The 15,901-nt window shown below is 45.6% G+C and overlaps 1 protein-coding gene across 3 annotated transcripts; it reads left to right on the forward strand.

Annotated features, from left to right (window-relative positions):
* The first annotated feature begins 226 nt into the window (after positions 1-226).
* LOC133477687 (FYVE, RhoGEF and PH domain-containing protein 6-like) lies at positions 227-15,390 on the forward strand. 3 transcript variants are annotated; one of them, XM_061772735.1, is made up of 21 exons: positions 230-434; positions 2,180-3,947; positions 6,979-7,096; positions 7,736-7,803; positions 7,934-7,964; positions 9,406-9,557; positions 10,520-10,676; positions 11,003-11,090; positions 11,414-11,464; positions 11,534-11,592; positions 12,570-12,641; positions 12,731-12,799; positions 13,011-13,094; positions 13,174-13,253; positions 13,372-13,474; positions 13,566-13,712; positions 13,821-13,926; positions 13,989-14,077; positions 14,154-14,282; positions 14,638-14,777; positions 14,859-15,390. In XM_061772735.1, exons 1-21 carry the CDS (start codon positions 425-427, stop codon positions 14,893-14,895), a joined length of 3,558 nt encoding a protein of 1,185 aa, XP_061628719.1. In that variant the 5' UTR covers positions 230-424; the 3' UTR covers positions 14,896-15,390. The 3 variants fall into 3 exon arrangements, with proteins under 3 accessions (XP_061628721.1, XP_061628719.1, XP_061628718.1); XM_061772734.1 differs by having other exon boundaries at positions 231-434; positions 6,976-7,096; XM_061772737.1 differs by lacking the exons at positions 14,638-14,777; positions 14,859-15,390 and having other exon boundaries at positions 227-434; positions 6,976-7,096; positions 13,566-13,707.
* Positions 15,391-15,901: the final 511 nt, after the last annotated feature.

Here is a 15,901-nt window from a genome sequence, read left to right on the forward strand (position 1 = left end):
AAGGCTAATTCGAAAGAAACATTTCCACCCTGTTAGAATTAATTATCAACTCGTACATTTCCCCCCAACATTTTTTTTTAGATTTTATTTTTGTATTTGTAATATTTTCTGAAATAGTCCCTTTTCTCCCTGAAAATTCACCCAATAGCCAAGCAAGAATGAGCCAGTTCAATGGTTTGGTGCTTTGTGGCGCCCCCCTACGGATTGTCAGTGTCCCTACAGGTCGGAAGCAGAGTGTTGACTTCAGTAAATCCACGCACTCGGTCGCACTCGGAGCTGCCGTGGGGCTCCATTTTATTATTATTATTATTATTATTATTATTATTATTACCAGAGCCACCGTGGATAACTTTCGTTGACGTGACGATTTGGAAGCTTGAAGAATGACGTTTCCCCACCGAAAAGTCGACGGGCTGACGCGAGTATGAAGTCGGGTAAGCGAGAACGAAAGATATCAGCACGCTGTTTACTTTTGTCACGCAAAACCTCTTGGGATTGACCGAACGGGACGTGTTCACCATTTATTTCTCGATTGATTGCCCAAAAACAAAAAAAACAAAAAAAAATTAAGTTGAAACCGGTCACGGATGGCAAACTCAAGGCCCGGGGGCTCAATCTGTTTCACCAGATCATTTTTTTGTGGACCAGTGAAGCAAATCAAGTGTGTCTACTACTTCATGTTTCTTGCTAAATGGATTTGGCAGAACATCTGTACAAATAATCATAAAAAAAAAAAATCAACCCTTTTAACAGCTGTTACCAGCATTTTCTTTTTCATCAAAGCTCTTCACGTAAATTGAATAATATTTGGTTATCATTTTCCATTTTTTTTTCTGATCTCAAATTCAGTCAGTTGTTAAAATATACATTCATCAAATGCGGGGACAATTATATATATGTAAAATTATGCTGATGCGATTTTAGAGAGTTTCCCTGTGACGTCACGCACAAAGATTGTAATTTTTCTTCCCTGTTAAGTTATTACAAGCATTTGCTTTTTCACCAAATCACCTCTTAACAATACATTTTAGCGGTGCTACAATTAATTGATGAATCAACAACTATGCGCATTTTCTGCACTGTCAATTTGTCCTGTTTTTGAAGAAAGGAATAGAAGTTGCAATGGGGTTTTTTTTTTTGCCCAAAAGGTTTGTGAACTTCCGCGCTAAAGCGATCGGTCACTCCCCATCTCGTCTTATCTATAAAAAAAATACATTAAAAAAAACACACCACTTTCAACCATTGTTTGTTATTTACTGACTGCTTAAAGAGGACAAGAAAGTTTTTTGGGTTTTTTTTTCTAACCTTTCGGGTGTTGGGTCCACTAGTTTTACTAGTTGTACCAGTTTGCATGACTCCCTTCCCGATTCCCTGGACCATCAGCACCCACCCCCAACCTGCCCCAAATCCTCCTCCTCCTCATCATCATCAGTCTGCCGACATCGACCATTAGCTGGATTACTGAGCGTGGTGTGATACAAATATTTGAACTCCCCGCAAGGAGTCAGGATCAGTGATTGCAAAGCAGCTTTTAAGACTTAAAAGAGTGTTCGCTTTTTTTTTTAGTACCATTTTAACATTCTTAACAACCTTTTTTAAGTGTTAAAAATAAATCGAACTCATTCACTCTCGTGGATGTTTATATTCATTAACGTAAATCCAACCGTTTACTGCCACGAATGTATTTCCAGTATTTGTCAAGTGCATTTTTCAATGGGTAGGCGCCAAAGAGGGTCTCGCTCAGCTTGTCTGTGAAATTCAGGTTTGGAAGCACTTTAATGACGAACAGATGCCTGGCGACGGCGGAGTTGCATCGCTTTGGATTTGAGATCAGCACAGTTTTTGAGTAGAAGATACAGATTAGGCATGGACTCACTCTGCTCAAGGGGGAGAAACGTAGCATCAAAGTCACTGTTCCGCTTGACATGCTTTTTTTCCCCTCCACTTTTTGGTCAGAAAACTGTTTTTATTGTAAAACCAAGCCACATTCTGCTGCTCATTACTAAAAATGAATAGTAAAATGAATCCTTCATTTGGCATCTCAAGGATATGCTTTGTCCTTCAAGGTTTTCTGCAATTTGAGAGACATCTTTTCCCCCCAAATTTGGGTTGAGTTCCAAATGTTACAACCTTTAGGGCGCTGGACGGCATTTGTTAATCGCATTCTGTGTCTCCCCAGGCATGCACAAGCCACCTCTGGCCCCGAAACCCAAGCTATCCCAGCTCCAGCCGGGGGTGCCGTCTCCCTTGACGCCCAGAAAAAATGCCCTGTCGCACCAGTCTCCCGGCTCCTTACGGAAGATGAAACCGATGCTGGCACCCAAACCCAACCCCTCCAAGCTAAACTCCAAACCAGGCGCTTCAAAGCTGCGAGCAACTACCGTCGGCAAATCCCCACAGATGGTTGGCCTCCTGAACACCCAAAATGGAATACAGCGTGACAACAAAAAGCCAAACTGGGATTACATTATTCCCATTTGTCTGTGTAGCCAGAAAAACTGCCGGTGCATCCGTGACAGTCACATGAACAAAACCGAGGAAGACTTCAAGGCTTTGCACGAGGTCAAAGCCGAGGACAATGGAAAGACCACATCTCCAGAGAGAAAGACTGACAATGCAAAAAGAGAAGTCACACATGCGTCAACTGCAAAGGGTCATCTCGAAAACCACCAACCTCCCCGAGAGACTTCATCTGCTTTAGACAAGAACCACAACAAAAACTCAAATACCTCGAGTTCTCCGATTCAAGTTGGATCGCTTGATTTCAGAACTGTCAGCCGTGAGGCGAACGCTAATGCGATAATCCGGGACGACGGCCAGCATGATCCGGAGGAAGACGCAAATTCCTCTGAGCAAAAACAACACCCAGCCACCCCGAATAAGCCCATCCCTGTCCCAGTGCCACAGAGACCCAAAAACGCCTGGCTGGCCCGCCAGGAAAAGGTGGAGGAGGAGAGGGAGAAGAGTCTGATCCAGGAAGGGAGGAAAGTGAAAGAGTTGAAGGTGTCAAGTGAAGGGAAAGGCAGCGCTTCCTCATCTGTCAGTTGGACTGCTGGTGGAAAGGGAGCGTCGCCGTCATCTGCCAGAAGACCGGCCCCCACGCCCAGGAAAAAGCCTTATCTCGTTACAAGTCCCGCTGCTTCACCGCTCCAAAACAACGTGGACGAAGAAGACCTGGGCTGGGACAGCAACACCTGCGAAACGGAGCTATCCGTCGACAAGGAGGATGAGGAGGTGGAAGTCGAGAGAGACGCAAGGCGTGATCAGGAAGCCTCCGACAAAGACCGGACAGATTCCAGTTTTCACTCCGACGTTATAGACGACCACGACAGAGCAGTCAAGCTAGTTCCCAAGAAGCCGCGAAGAAACAACAGCCCCATGGCGTGGATGAAGAAGACGGAATCTCCTGAAGTCGGAGAAGAGCTGAAATCAGGAGCTAATGTGAAAAATCAGAAGACCGTCGCGACAGATCTTCCTTCGCTTCCGGTAAAGATGACAGCTGACAGCACCCCAACGCCAACCTCGGGCAAACAGAGACCCAGGTCCTTTTCCGCTGCGGACTTGGTCCGCTCCCAAGGAAGGAGTAGCTCTTTCAGGAAGCTTCTGGATCAGAAGCTCTCTGTCATGATGCTGCCAAAGCTCATGGCTAAAGGATCCCAGACGCCGCAGTCCGGCGAGCAGGACATACCGCAGCATCTCCGCAGCGCTCTCGGGGCGGAAGGCGAGTTCTCTTGCCCTCTGGTCGGACTGGAACAAAGCGTAGACGGAGACGAGCGGGACGTTAACTATGAGAACTTTTCCTACTACGAGGAGATATCAGACTACGAGAACGTCTACTTCGGCGGCTCAGAGGGTTCCGGTGCCACCTGGCAGAGTTTGTACGACGACGGCATTTATGAGGAGCCAGAGGCGTATTTGTCCCCGGATAAAAACGCTGACTATGACAGGTATGTGAGCGTTTTTTTTTTTTTTTTTGTCTGACACGTTTTCTTAATCCACTCATCAAACCAAAACGATAACACGGGTTCCTCAGTTTACGACAAGGTTCCGATGTCGTAACCCAGAAGTCGGAACGCGCGGCATAGTCTATCACTAACTTAAGTTTACGATATACTGTAACTTAAAGAACAAATGATGCACAGATATCATTCAAAACAATCAAACAAAGTTCAGCGCTAAGTGAGCGTGCCGCCTTGTGCCGCTGCGCAAGCTAGCTCTTTGTGCGCCCTTCGTTACCCTGGATCATTTTCACATTGATTCAATTAGAACTGTAAACACATGGCCCACTCAATTTCCTTTTGAAAATCTATTAATGTCACTGATATGAGTATTTAAACGATTGGCATTTGTAAACCATCAAGAAGGGAAAAAAAACATATTCTAACGTCATATTTTCAAGCTTTTAATGCCAAAATGTCAAATGAAGTTTCCTGATTTACAGCATGTTCGTGACATTTTTTGAATATGTTCAATTTTGCTACGATTGCTTAATTCGCCTTTTCCATGAAAACAAACACAAATGCATCTAAGTGTCATAAGAGTACTTTTTTAAATTACTTTTTTACCGTTAACGCCACTGGAGAGAGCCTCGCGATGTTCTTGCCAGGATGATGCAGCCGTTTTGCATTCACACAATAGCAGACGGCAAAATAAATGCTGTTATTTCTCAGATATGAATATGTATGAGTTTGTGAAAGTGTCGGAACGATTGCATGTCTTTGCAAATGAACAAATTGTGTGAAAATGACCTCTATCAGGACCCACTTTGTATGGGTGCCACGCTCTGTTAAATCAGGCAGGAAAGCACTGGCGACTCGGTGTTTCGCTGCAAAAACTGAACGGAATGCAGCCCGCTCACAACATTGAACCTTAATTCGTCAAGCATGTCGACACTCTTCAGTCGCAGTTTCCTGCTTGGGGAGTTTGGCACGTTTGCCGTTCAGGCGTGGATGCTTTCTGGGCGTACCCGATGAGGACTTTTGAAATTATAATAACCTCCCGCTTTACACAGCCGAATGTGCTGGTAGACAATTACAGTAGAGGAAAATTTACTGTATGCACTGCGTTCCAAATTATGATGGAAATGATATTTTCGGGAATGGAAACGGCTGTTGGCATAATTTATGAAGTCATCAACCGTCAGAAAATAAATGAAATGTTTTGGAGCAAACCTTCCAATCATAACAGTATTTTTTTTGGGTGAAAAATACAAAAGTAAAAATGCACTGTTACAAATTATTACACACAGTTTCAAGACATTTGACAGGTTAAAAAAAATAAAATAATATAAATACATTAATAAACGCCACCTCCAGGCTGATGTTGCAGCCTTGTCGGGATATGGTGAACTTCCACCAGGTATCAGATCTCGTGCCGCATTTGGAAGACGCCTGATTCCGAAAGCTATCCGATTCGATGCAGTTTTTGGTCCCCCCCCCCTCTCCCTTTACACTTCCATGACGCATGCCGGAATTCTGTCACTCGCTGCCAGCCCTCCCAGTTAACGGTTACTTCCCAGTGCCTTTGACTATATCCGTCAATGGCAGTGAACGAGTTCAGAGCAAAAAACTTGAAATTGCAGCGTCAATCTGCCCCATACTAAAACAAAGCCAACAAACATCACATTGTGGAACACAAGTTAGCAAAATTCCAGGAATTTCAAAATTGGACACATTTCATGGGAATTAAAGCGAATTTATGGAACTACCCCAAGAATGTACCAAAAAAATGTAACTTTGGCTCTTAAGTTACTGTAATGCTCTCGCAAGTGGGCAAGGAGAGCGATTTATATCGCAGGAATGTCCGCTCATAACAAAACAAAAGCTTTGTATTCATGCTTGAATGTGCTACCCTCCGTTCCCAACCCAGCAGGATTACGCCGTACAACAGTACACTCTGTGACACTTGCGGCTTAGCTTAGTTTAGCTTATGTTAGCGTAGCGTAGCGTGTCACTACTTCAAAGTGATCGACGGTCACATTGCTATAAAACACGTTGAGCAGCTCACAAACACAAATGAGTCACACCTGTTGTCATCATACCACCACCGTGTGTGTGTGTGTGTGTGTGTGTGTGAGGCTGCACTTGCGTTATTCACCGTTAGTCCTTTTTCTGTGGTGAACATTTAGTACCAGAAGTTGGAGACATACGCAATTTTCCATACATTGCAACAATTTCCGGCTGTCCTAGTAACATTCCTGCGACATGACAACCGGGCCTGCTTCGAACAGAAAGAAGAATAAAAGATCGTATTGTCATTGAGGAAATGTGGTGAGATGGCCCTTCCCTGTTCAAATGGCCTCATTGCCATTAATTAGTCCCAGCCCAGGCACACCTGTGCAATAATCACACGCATTTCATCATGGGAAATGCAGGATGACATCGTTCTCAATTGAATGTATTTTACTGTGCAAAAACAAAGTTGTATTTGATCGCGTCTACAACCAAACCACTGAGTAGTAGTAGAACAAGTTCATTCTTCTTCGTTTGAGTCTGCGTGACTGTATTAGACAGTACTGCCCCCTGGTGGAGGGGGGGGGGGGCAGCACACTCATTGGATTGCAGCACTAAATCATGACACACACGCTGTTCGAAGCTTTGCACGCTGTTTAATTATGTTATTACTCGAACTTTCATTATGTACATTTTGTATGTATTTTTTTAAATTAAAAAACAAAAATACATTTTGTCTTTTTGGAGGGGAGACTAAAATGTATTAATGATATTTCCATTCATTTCAAAGAAAGAAAGATGAATAGGATAGAAAAGAAAATAATAGAATAGAATAGAGCTTTATTGTCATTGTTAAAAATAAATAGAATGATGCAAGTATTGAATTTTTTATTTATTTTTTAAAGATAGGTGTTAAAAACCGATTTTTTTTTCCCTGTTATCAAAATACAGCTCGATACAACTGAACTTTATTATCGTCAATACCCTCATGACTTTTTTCTGTGTGTGTGTGGTTTGCTGGCAGAAGTTCTGTAGACGATGGCGGGTCGGACGACGACTTCATGCTGCCTTTCTCGGACGACGACGACGGAGACGACAGCTCGGTCTCAAGTAAAGGCGACCCCGAGCAGTCCGAGGAAAATGCGGTGAGCAAAACAAAGTGGCAGTGGTGCCTTCATATGCAAATTCCGTTGGTTGCGTGACCACGCTCTCCACTCAAAATCACCTTTCCCCGTTGAACTGCATGCACTGCCATGACAGTGCACCCCCGCATACTCGCGCTTCAGCACCCGCATAGTTTTTGCAGAGGATAAAGAATATATGCCCGTGAGTATTGTTGTTGTCTGCATACATGTATTGATGCAGCGTTTGTGTTCAAATATTCGTTGTTTGGACGGTAATAACGCAGGGACACCCACGCTGTCGGATAGCCCGTCTGTGGCGTTTTGCATTGTTTGTCAGCATGAGGCTAGGCAGTTTTGTTTTTATTTTCTTGGTCTACGTTATGTTGCGATGAGCACTCAGGTCGGCTGTGTTGTTCTTAAAACGCCTTATAAAACAAGTTGGATTGGATTGGAGTTGGATAATGGAAATTAGCATAGACGTTATGCAATTATAACACAAAATATAGATATCAAAAAAGCTATATTTGTTTTGACTAGTGCCATTGTTGTTTGATTTTATCTATTAAAACTTCCGTGAAAAGCTCAGATGACCGGTTGTTTTTTTAATGCTTCATCTTTTTTTCCAACTTTTTTTTGTTTTTGTTTTTTTTCTCGTGATAGACGCAAAGTGGCCTCCGAAAGACCAAGACCCATCACATCGCCACTGAGATTATGACCTCTGAGAAAGTGTAAGACGCCAAAGACGCCGTTCACGTCAATGATGTCAACTGTGATGAGTTAACCCATTTTTGTTTTTGTTTTGTTTTCCCACTCACACGCTACCGTGTGTAACAGTTTGCTTTTATGGTTGCTTCTTAGGTTCGTTGATGTCCTGAAGCTGCTTCACGTCGTGAGTACCCTACGTGACCTTTTTGCCTTTTGGTGTCGCGTGTTTCAGCCCTTTGCGTCCAGACTCCAACTCAATGGCGCCTGTGCCAAATCACCACTGGCGAATGTAACCATATTTTCTGTATTGCGACGTAACAGCGAGGCCAAAGTGCAGACACGTATTCGGAATTAGGCAGATAAAAGATTGACCCGGTTGGTTAATTCCACACTTGATGTACGTGCAGGCACTCCAGAGACGCGTGCGTTTTGGGTGAAACCAACGCACTGAAAGAGAAACGCTGCATGGCTATGTGGCATTTTTGTGATTTGATTATGTTGTCCAGTGGTGCACAAACACATACACGCACACACACATCCACACACCCACACGCAAGAGGGTGTGGCTAAACCGGCTCTCGTCATGCACACGCAAGAGGGTGTGGCTAACCCGGCTCTCCTTGCGCACATGCGAGAGGCTGTGGCTAACCCGGCTCTGCTCACGCACACGCAAGAGGGTGTGGTTAACCCGGCTGTGCTCACGCAAACGCGAGAGGGTGTGGCTAACCCGGCTCTCCTCGCAGATGCGAGAGCGTGTGGCTAACCCGGCTCTCCTCGTGCACACGCAAGAGGGTGTGGCTAACCCGGCTCTGCTCACGTGACAGGGTGTGGCTAACCCGGTTCTTCTCGCCCGCAGGGCTCACATTCCTCGCAGTTTTCTGCAGAGGTAGTTTATGATCTTGACAATGACATGTCAACTTGGACTTGCGCAAAGCATGGAATGCAAATGTAATGAACTTTAGGGACTAATTACTTTCTCACCGCAATAAAATTGTGCCAGCGTTTGTTTTGGAACCTACTGTGACCACCTTTTGATTTGGTTCAATTACCGTCTCCACACCTGAGCAAACAAATTGGACTACAATTGAATTCAAAGATAATAGTAGGGTGTCAGAGGTTGTTGCTAGCGAGACAAGTCATCAATACTACACTGGGCCAGTTCAAAGTTGCATAAAACATAAGCTCCCGTCTCAACGACACTTTCATTTCCTCTCCTCAAATATTATGCTCCTCTTCTGTGTTCATAAAAAGACGGTCATATGAGCAGATGTCAGTGCGGCCCGCAGACGGGAAGTAGGGGGCGGAACGGAGTCCGCTGATGACACACAGTCAGACCGAGTTCCCCCCCCCCCCAAAAAAAACGCCCGCGCTGTTTGTTCAGGCGCCGCGTCCGCACGGCGCGCAGGCCACTTCCCGTGATGGCGAACGCTCACGTGAGCGCTGTGCTCGGAACACAAAGTCATCGGCTGACCAAAATGTTCACGGTTGCGTTATTTAGCGACAACATATCTGTCGTTGACCAATACTGACCAATACAATTCTGTCAGGCGAACGTGACGGTGATATGATGTCATATTTGACAACGGGGCACTGTTGTTGTTTTGTTGTGATCATGTGGACCGCAGGACTTCCGCGACGCCGTGGCCGAAGCATCTCGTCAAAACGGCAAACCCGTGATCGAGGAGCGTCTGCTCGACCGGATCTTGTACTACCTCCCGCAACTCTACGAACTCAACCGGGATTTGCTGCAAGAGCTGCACAATCGACTGGCCGAATGGTAGCGCGCGCTTCTCCGAGTGTTTTCTATTGATCGGCGGCAGAGCCGTGCTCGGCGTTGCGTCGAGACTACAGAAGCCGCCGATGTTTTGACAAAAAACGCCATGTAACGGCATTTGTGTGGTTGCAGTACTCCATGATACGTGATTGATTGAAGAAACAGTTGAATGGGTCCTCACTACTGATTGTGAAGATTAGACTGGGCAGATTAGATTGCCATGGCAACACAGGCTGAAATCTAATCGGAGCAAAAAATGTTAACATCCGCATGCATGTAGCACAAGCACTGCCACCGCGAGAAAAACTACAAAATGAAGAGAATGGACTGTTGGGAAGAAACAAACATAACTTCGGCGAGTGGTCGCCACTGGTATCGATCAACATCAACGGCCCCAAAACGACTGCAAATGCTCTCCGGCGGAGGTCGTAAGTTCTTGCATCAAACTTTTGAAGATGTCATCTGTTCTAACCAAAACAATCCAGCGCTGCTAAACTCAGCATCAGGAAATGACAACTTCCGGACCAAGAGGCTGGCATGTGACGCTGCCAGTTTATCAGTCCGGTGGTATTCCGGCATCCGCCGACTCGTGCTTGCTTGGAAAAAGCCCAAAATACTTGACGGTGACTCAATAGTGTGTGTTGTTGTATTGGCGGCGGTTTGTTAGCAATCCTAAGGAAGAGTCTTAAACGTCCTTGGCACTGAAATGAAGGTCCGTTCCCTTTAAACTGTCGTGTGCAAAACATGTTCTTGCCATTTGTGTCCACCCGTTGGTGGACACAAATGCTGGCATCTCTCTTTTTATTATCAAAAGCTTGATGAATGTCCAGAGAGATACTGTCAATAAATATTCATCTACCATGTGCATTTCTTGTTATCTTTTCCCTTTTGTACTCCAGCTGTCGTTTTGTACACGCGCGCTTGCTGAAACGTGTTTTTTTGTTTTTGTCTTTGTGCGCCAACAGGGATGAAAACGAGCAGGTGGCCGACATCTTCCTGAAGAAAGGTCCCTATCTGAAGATGTACTCCACATACATCCGGGAGTTTGACAAGAATGCGGCGCTACTGGAAGAGCACAGCAAGAAGAACGCGGCCTTCGGTGCCGTCGTGCGACAATTTGAGGTCACGAGAGCCGGCTGACGTGTTTCTCTTCCGCATGTTAACGTAGCGTTCAAATACAATACTCGGGACGGGAATTGATACCAATTCGGTCACTCCGATTCCCGTCCTCGTTTATATTTGTCTTCGGGGCGAAATTTCATTTGACCAACCGAGACTTCAATGCACTTTTAACCTTTAAAGCGGAACTTAATGTGACCTCGTGAATGTCCGAGGATTCAAAAGCTGCTGTGATTTCTTTATTTTTTTTTGCCGTTTGCGTTGATCTTTTTTTTTTGTTTTTGTTTTTTCTTTTGGTAATCTGTTGTTTGTGTCCTCCTTGGCCCCAGGCCAGCCCGCGTTGCGCCAGCTTGGCTCTGAAGCACTACCTCCTCAAGCCCGTCCAAAGAATTCCTCAGTACCAGCTCCTGCTCAGAGGTGACTCCACCAGCGCGCCTCTCGCCACTTACATCCCGCAAACTGTAACGCACACTTGCATGGCTCAGCATTGGCACTCAGCTTCCATTTCGTGCCTGTCGAGGCAAAAAAAAAAAAAAAAGCCAAAGAAAAAGCTAAGCCTGAACAAAGTGGTCACCTCTGAAGTTTTTGCCCCACTTAAAGAGAATATTCATCCCCAAAACCTTTGATGGAATTCCCAATTGTGACTCAATAGATTCGACTCTTTATAATGTAATAGGATTTATTTTTTTAATTTTGCTTGTTGACCCAGACGGCGGTGCCGTTTGTTTTGTTCTTTCCAGACTATTTGAAAAATCTGTCCAAAGACTCGGCCGACTACAAGGACACGCAAGGTAAACAAAAAAAGTCATTTGACAGACGGAATGTGCAACACGTAACGCGGACGTTTTGGCTCCGTTCAGCTGCTCTTGCTGTTGTTAAAGAAGTTGCGAATCACGCCAACGACATCATGAAGCAAGGGGTAAGAGGCCATTGGGGTTGGACGAATCTCGCGCAAACACAGCGGTGCCTTGAGGCTGATTTCCTTGTAAAATAAATCAATAAAAATACTTTTTGTTTTTTACTTTTTGTTTTTTTTAATGGGGAACAAACTCCAAAAATGCCCATTGGTGTTTTATCCCCACTTATTCAAGATTTTTGGGTGAACGTTTCTTTCCTTTTTTTTTTTAATTCAATGCAATTATCAGCCGATTTTCTCTATGCGCAAAGAATGGCAGAGATTCTTGATCCTCTGTGAAGAATGACGAATATTAGTGCCCGCTCACTGAGTCACTTACAGTAGTTGTGCAAATTGTCTTTGTTTGTGTCCGCGCGACTCTGTTACACCGCCCCCCGGTGGCTACCTTGCGCACACCCGAAGGAGCCGCAACGAATGAATCATGATGCACAAACTGTTCTATTGAATCGTGTTTTTTCCAGTGGACCTCCTGTAATCACGGCGCTAGGGAAAGAGAATTGGCAAATAATTAATGATCTCTTAAAATTCACATGGGAAGAAGAAAAAAAAACAAAAAAACTGAAAGTTTTTTTTGTTTTTGTTTCGCCCCCAGGCACATTAGCAGGGAATCGATTCAAACAAAGGTGAATAATTGGGGGATTGGGTCAAAAATAAGGCGAATCAGCGGGCGATAGGTTCACGCCCCCAAATTGGCAAATAGGTGCATTTATGAACGCCACGCTGCGAATATGTTTTTATAAAGTATAGAGTGTTATTTGACTTATTATAAAACACATGACACAACTTTTGTGTTTTTTTTTTTTTTTTCGGGAGGCGGAAACGGATTGATGGCGTCTCCATTCATTTCAATGCGGAAATCTGTTTTGAATTCCAAGTACGGCGACGGAACGAAGGAAAGTCGCATCTCAAGGCGCCGCTGTACAGGAGAACTAATTGAAAGATGGTGGTTGTGAAGTCTTGTGTTTGGTTCCCACGCAAAGGACAACTTCCAGAAGCTGATTCAGGTGCAGTGCAGCCTGAACGGCCGTCACGAGATCGTCCGGCCCGGCCGGGTAAAGCCGCTTCGACCGCGCTCGTGACAAAAAAAAAAAAAATGGCCGCAAATGTGATCGGAATCATCTGACTTTTCTTTTTGTGCCAGACATTCCTGAAGGAGGGCATCCTCAACAAGCTGTCCAGGAAAGTCATGCAGCCCAGAATGTTCTTCCTGGTACACCCAATGCGGTTTGGTTTTGTATGTTAAACGTGATCCGTTCAAGGCCGGAACACATTTTTGTTCACTGGCTCGCTCAAACGTCGCTAACCGAAAAAAAACAAAAACATCCAGACTTTCAATCTTGAGGCGTCATAATGCCGCGAAGAGGAAGAGGGAGGAGTCGTTGAAGCGATTGTAGGCAAAATCTTGTCGTTTTCTCCTCCAGTTCAACGACACCCTGCTGTACGCCACACCCGTTCAGTCGGGCCAGTACAAGTGTAACAACATGTTGTCTCTGGCGGGGATGAAGGTGAGAACGCCTCGACTTTCCCCCAGATGATGATGATGATGATGATGATGGATGATGATGATGATGTAAACCATGTTAGGTGAGCAAACCGAGCCAAGAAGCCCACCAGAATGAGTTTACCATCGAGAGCGTGGAGCGCTCCTTCATTCTCTCCGCAAGGTAATCAATTGCACTTTTTGGTACGAGTTCACTACAGAGGGAATGGAACTTGTCAAGGATGTTTATTTTAACAATATTATTTAAACAACCGCTTTTTTTTTTTTTTCCTTCTCTGCAGTTCGGCGTCGGAGAGAGACGAGTGGCTCGAGGCCATTTCCACAGCCATCGGCGATTACACCAAGAAAAAGATCACGTTCATATCTGGAAAGTCCTTCGACGAGGTGACGCAAAAGACGGCGCAAAGACGACGTCGCTCGGTTGTCACGAAACCTTGGCGCTCATCTCTGCGTTTTCCGCCAATTCAATCTTCAGGCCCAACTGAGCGACGGCGCCGACGGCGCTTCTTTGGGCACCAAGGCGCCGATATGGATCCCGGACCCACGCGCCACCATGTGTATGGTCTGCACCTGCGAGTTCACTCTGACGTGGAGGCGGCACCACTGTCGAGCCTGCGGCAAGGCGAGCCGCTTCGACAAATGATACAAACGCGCGTGTAGCGCCGATAGTCGCGTACAAACGAGAATCGTTTTTGCCCGAATCAAGGTTGCTGTTTTTGGGTGCCAATAGGTGGTGTGCCAATCCTGTTCCTCCAACAAGCAAAGCCTCGAGTACCTCAAGAACCAGTCGGCGAGAGTGTGCGACCAGTGTCACATGGCGCTGCGCGAGCAGAAAGGTACGTTTCCTCGCCTCTTTGACCCCGAATTCACCGTGACGGCTCTCGTTCGTGCAATGCAGGCGAAGAGGATCTCTCTGGAGCGGCGTCTCCCAAAGCCTCCTTTGCGTTCTCTCGTAAACACAAGCGGATACCGGCGGCGCTTAAAGAGGTGAGCGCCGGCTTTCTCGTCGAGATGCAATCTTTGACGGACGCATCTCTCACCGCGATGCGTTTGGCTTCGTCAGGTGTCCGCCAGCACAGACAACTCCTCCATGAGTGGCTATTTGCAGAGGTCGAAGGGCAAAAAGAAGCAGGGGAAGCGCTTGTGGTTTGTGATCAAAGATAAGGTCCTGTACACCTACGCTGCCAGCGAGGTGGGCGACACTCCGCCGATGTTCTAGCCCGGTTTTACACTTCGTGGCTCAAGTGACACAATTCGCACCGTTTGGGATATATGCGTCAAAAATTGCGCCACGGAAACGGATAAGCTTCACGTCGGAATCGAAAATTCAGCAAATGTCGGATACCCGCTTTAACGCACAGATCAGATACGCAGTGAACCTCGGTTTATCGCGGGGGGGGGGGGATACATGAAAATCTGAGCTCGGGAGATCATATCGAAAAAGGCACTTGCGCTGACTGTGTAAATCCAGCCGATGTTTTTCCCAAGCCATCGAGAGGAATCGATTCGATGTCCCACGTACAGTTACAATCCTTTCCGTCATGCAGGATGTCGCCGCCTTGGAGAGTCAACCGCTTTTAGGTTTCGTCCTAAAAGTCGACTCGTCGCAAAGGTTACAGTTCAAGCTTTACCACAAAAACACCCCGTACTACAATTTCAAAGCCGACGACGTCCAAACGGCCCAGAGGTAAACGACGACGTCGGTAACTCGCAGCGGCTGCACGAGGTGAGCACGCACGTTAGACTGACTCGAATTTGCGCTTAACAGGTGGATCGACACATTCCGAGAATCGGCCGTACTTTAGGATCCGGATGTCGACGTGTCGTCCCTGCACTCCGAGGTGTCACCTCGGTGCTCCCGGAGTTTTCGCATCAGTTCGGATTGGAAGGCTTTTGCCCCCATTTTACTCGCCATATTTTCATGCAGAACAGCATCGTATCCTGTTTTCCACCATCTTTAGGGATTCCGCCCTCTTTGCGAACAGCGTTTGTGATGAAAATCCCCTTCATTGTCTGCTTTAGTCGCGTTCGCAGAAAACCTGTGACGTGTGATGAATCTGCCATCATTAATTTTTGTATTTTTTTTTTATAGACCCGGTTTGAAGTGGTGTGTGTTCCCCCCTCAAACACACACACACGCTCGTATATATTTCCCATGACTAGTAAGCGAACTCACTTCAATGCAAGTAAATAGCTCGCCACACCTGTTGTGTAAATACCAGTGGTCCCAAATGCTATATATGTAATCGCGCATTGAATACGCGCATCCTCTTACTGAAATAAATATTGTTTTAGCATTCTGTCTGTGATCGACTCTGTTTAAAAAATGTGCAGATTTCCATTTCAAATGTAAATATCGATCCCCTTTGCGTGGGTGAATGTTTTGTTTGAAAGTCAGAGCCCCAAAAGATGACAAAACTTTGCAGAATGATGCCCTTTTTTTTTTTTTCTTCCCTGTGACAATCCATAAAATTATATCTTATTGAGAAAAAAAAAAAAAAAAGGTAAGCGATCACTGATGGAGCAATGAGTTTACTTCAATGACTTGTTCGTCATGTCTTCTAATCAGTCGGGTCAACATGACATTGTAGTTATTTAATTAGCGTTAGTATTATGAATGTGAGTGCGAGTGGTTGTTTGTTTCTCTGCGCCCTGCGCCAACCAGTTCGGGGTGTACGCCGCCTCTCGCCCGAAAACAGCTGGCATAGGCTCCGACGCTAGTGAGGATAAGCCGCATAGAAAACAAATGAATGGATGGATGGATAGCATTATGCGGGGGGTCTTCGGTAAAGTCTCCCCTCCTCATCAAGT

This window comes from Phyllopteryx taeniolatus, chromosome 5, assembly GCF_024500385.1.
Source record: "Phyllopteryx taeniolatus isolate TA_2022b chromosome 5, UOR_Ptae_1.2, whole genome shotgun sequence".
Classification (NCBI taxonomy): Eukaryota; Metazoa; Chordata; class Actinopteri; order Syngnathiformes; family Syngnathidae; genus Phyllopteryx; species Phyllopteryx taeniolatus.

Coding starts and splice junctions, on each gene's coding strand:
- LOC133477687 (XM_061772734.1), top strand. Junction 13,095..13,173: donor TGTCTCTGGCGGGGATGAAG/GTGAGAACGCCT, acceptor AAACCATGTTAG/GTGAGCAAACCGAGCCAAGA. Junction 13,927..13,988: donor GGCGCTGCGCGAGCAGAAAG/GTACGTTTCCTC, acceptor CGTGCAATGCAG/GCGAAGAGGATCTCTCTGGA.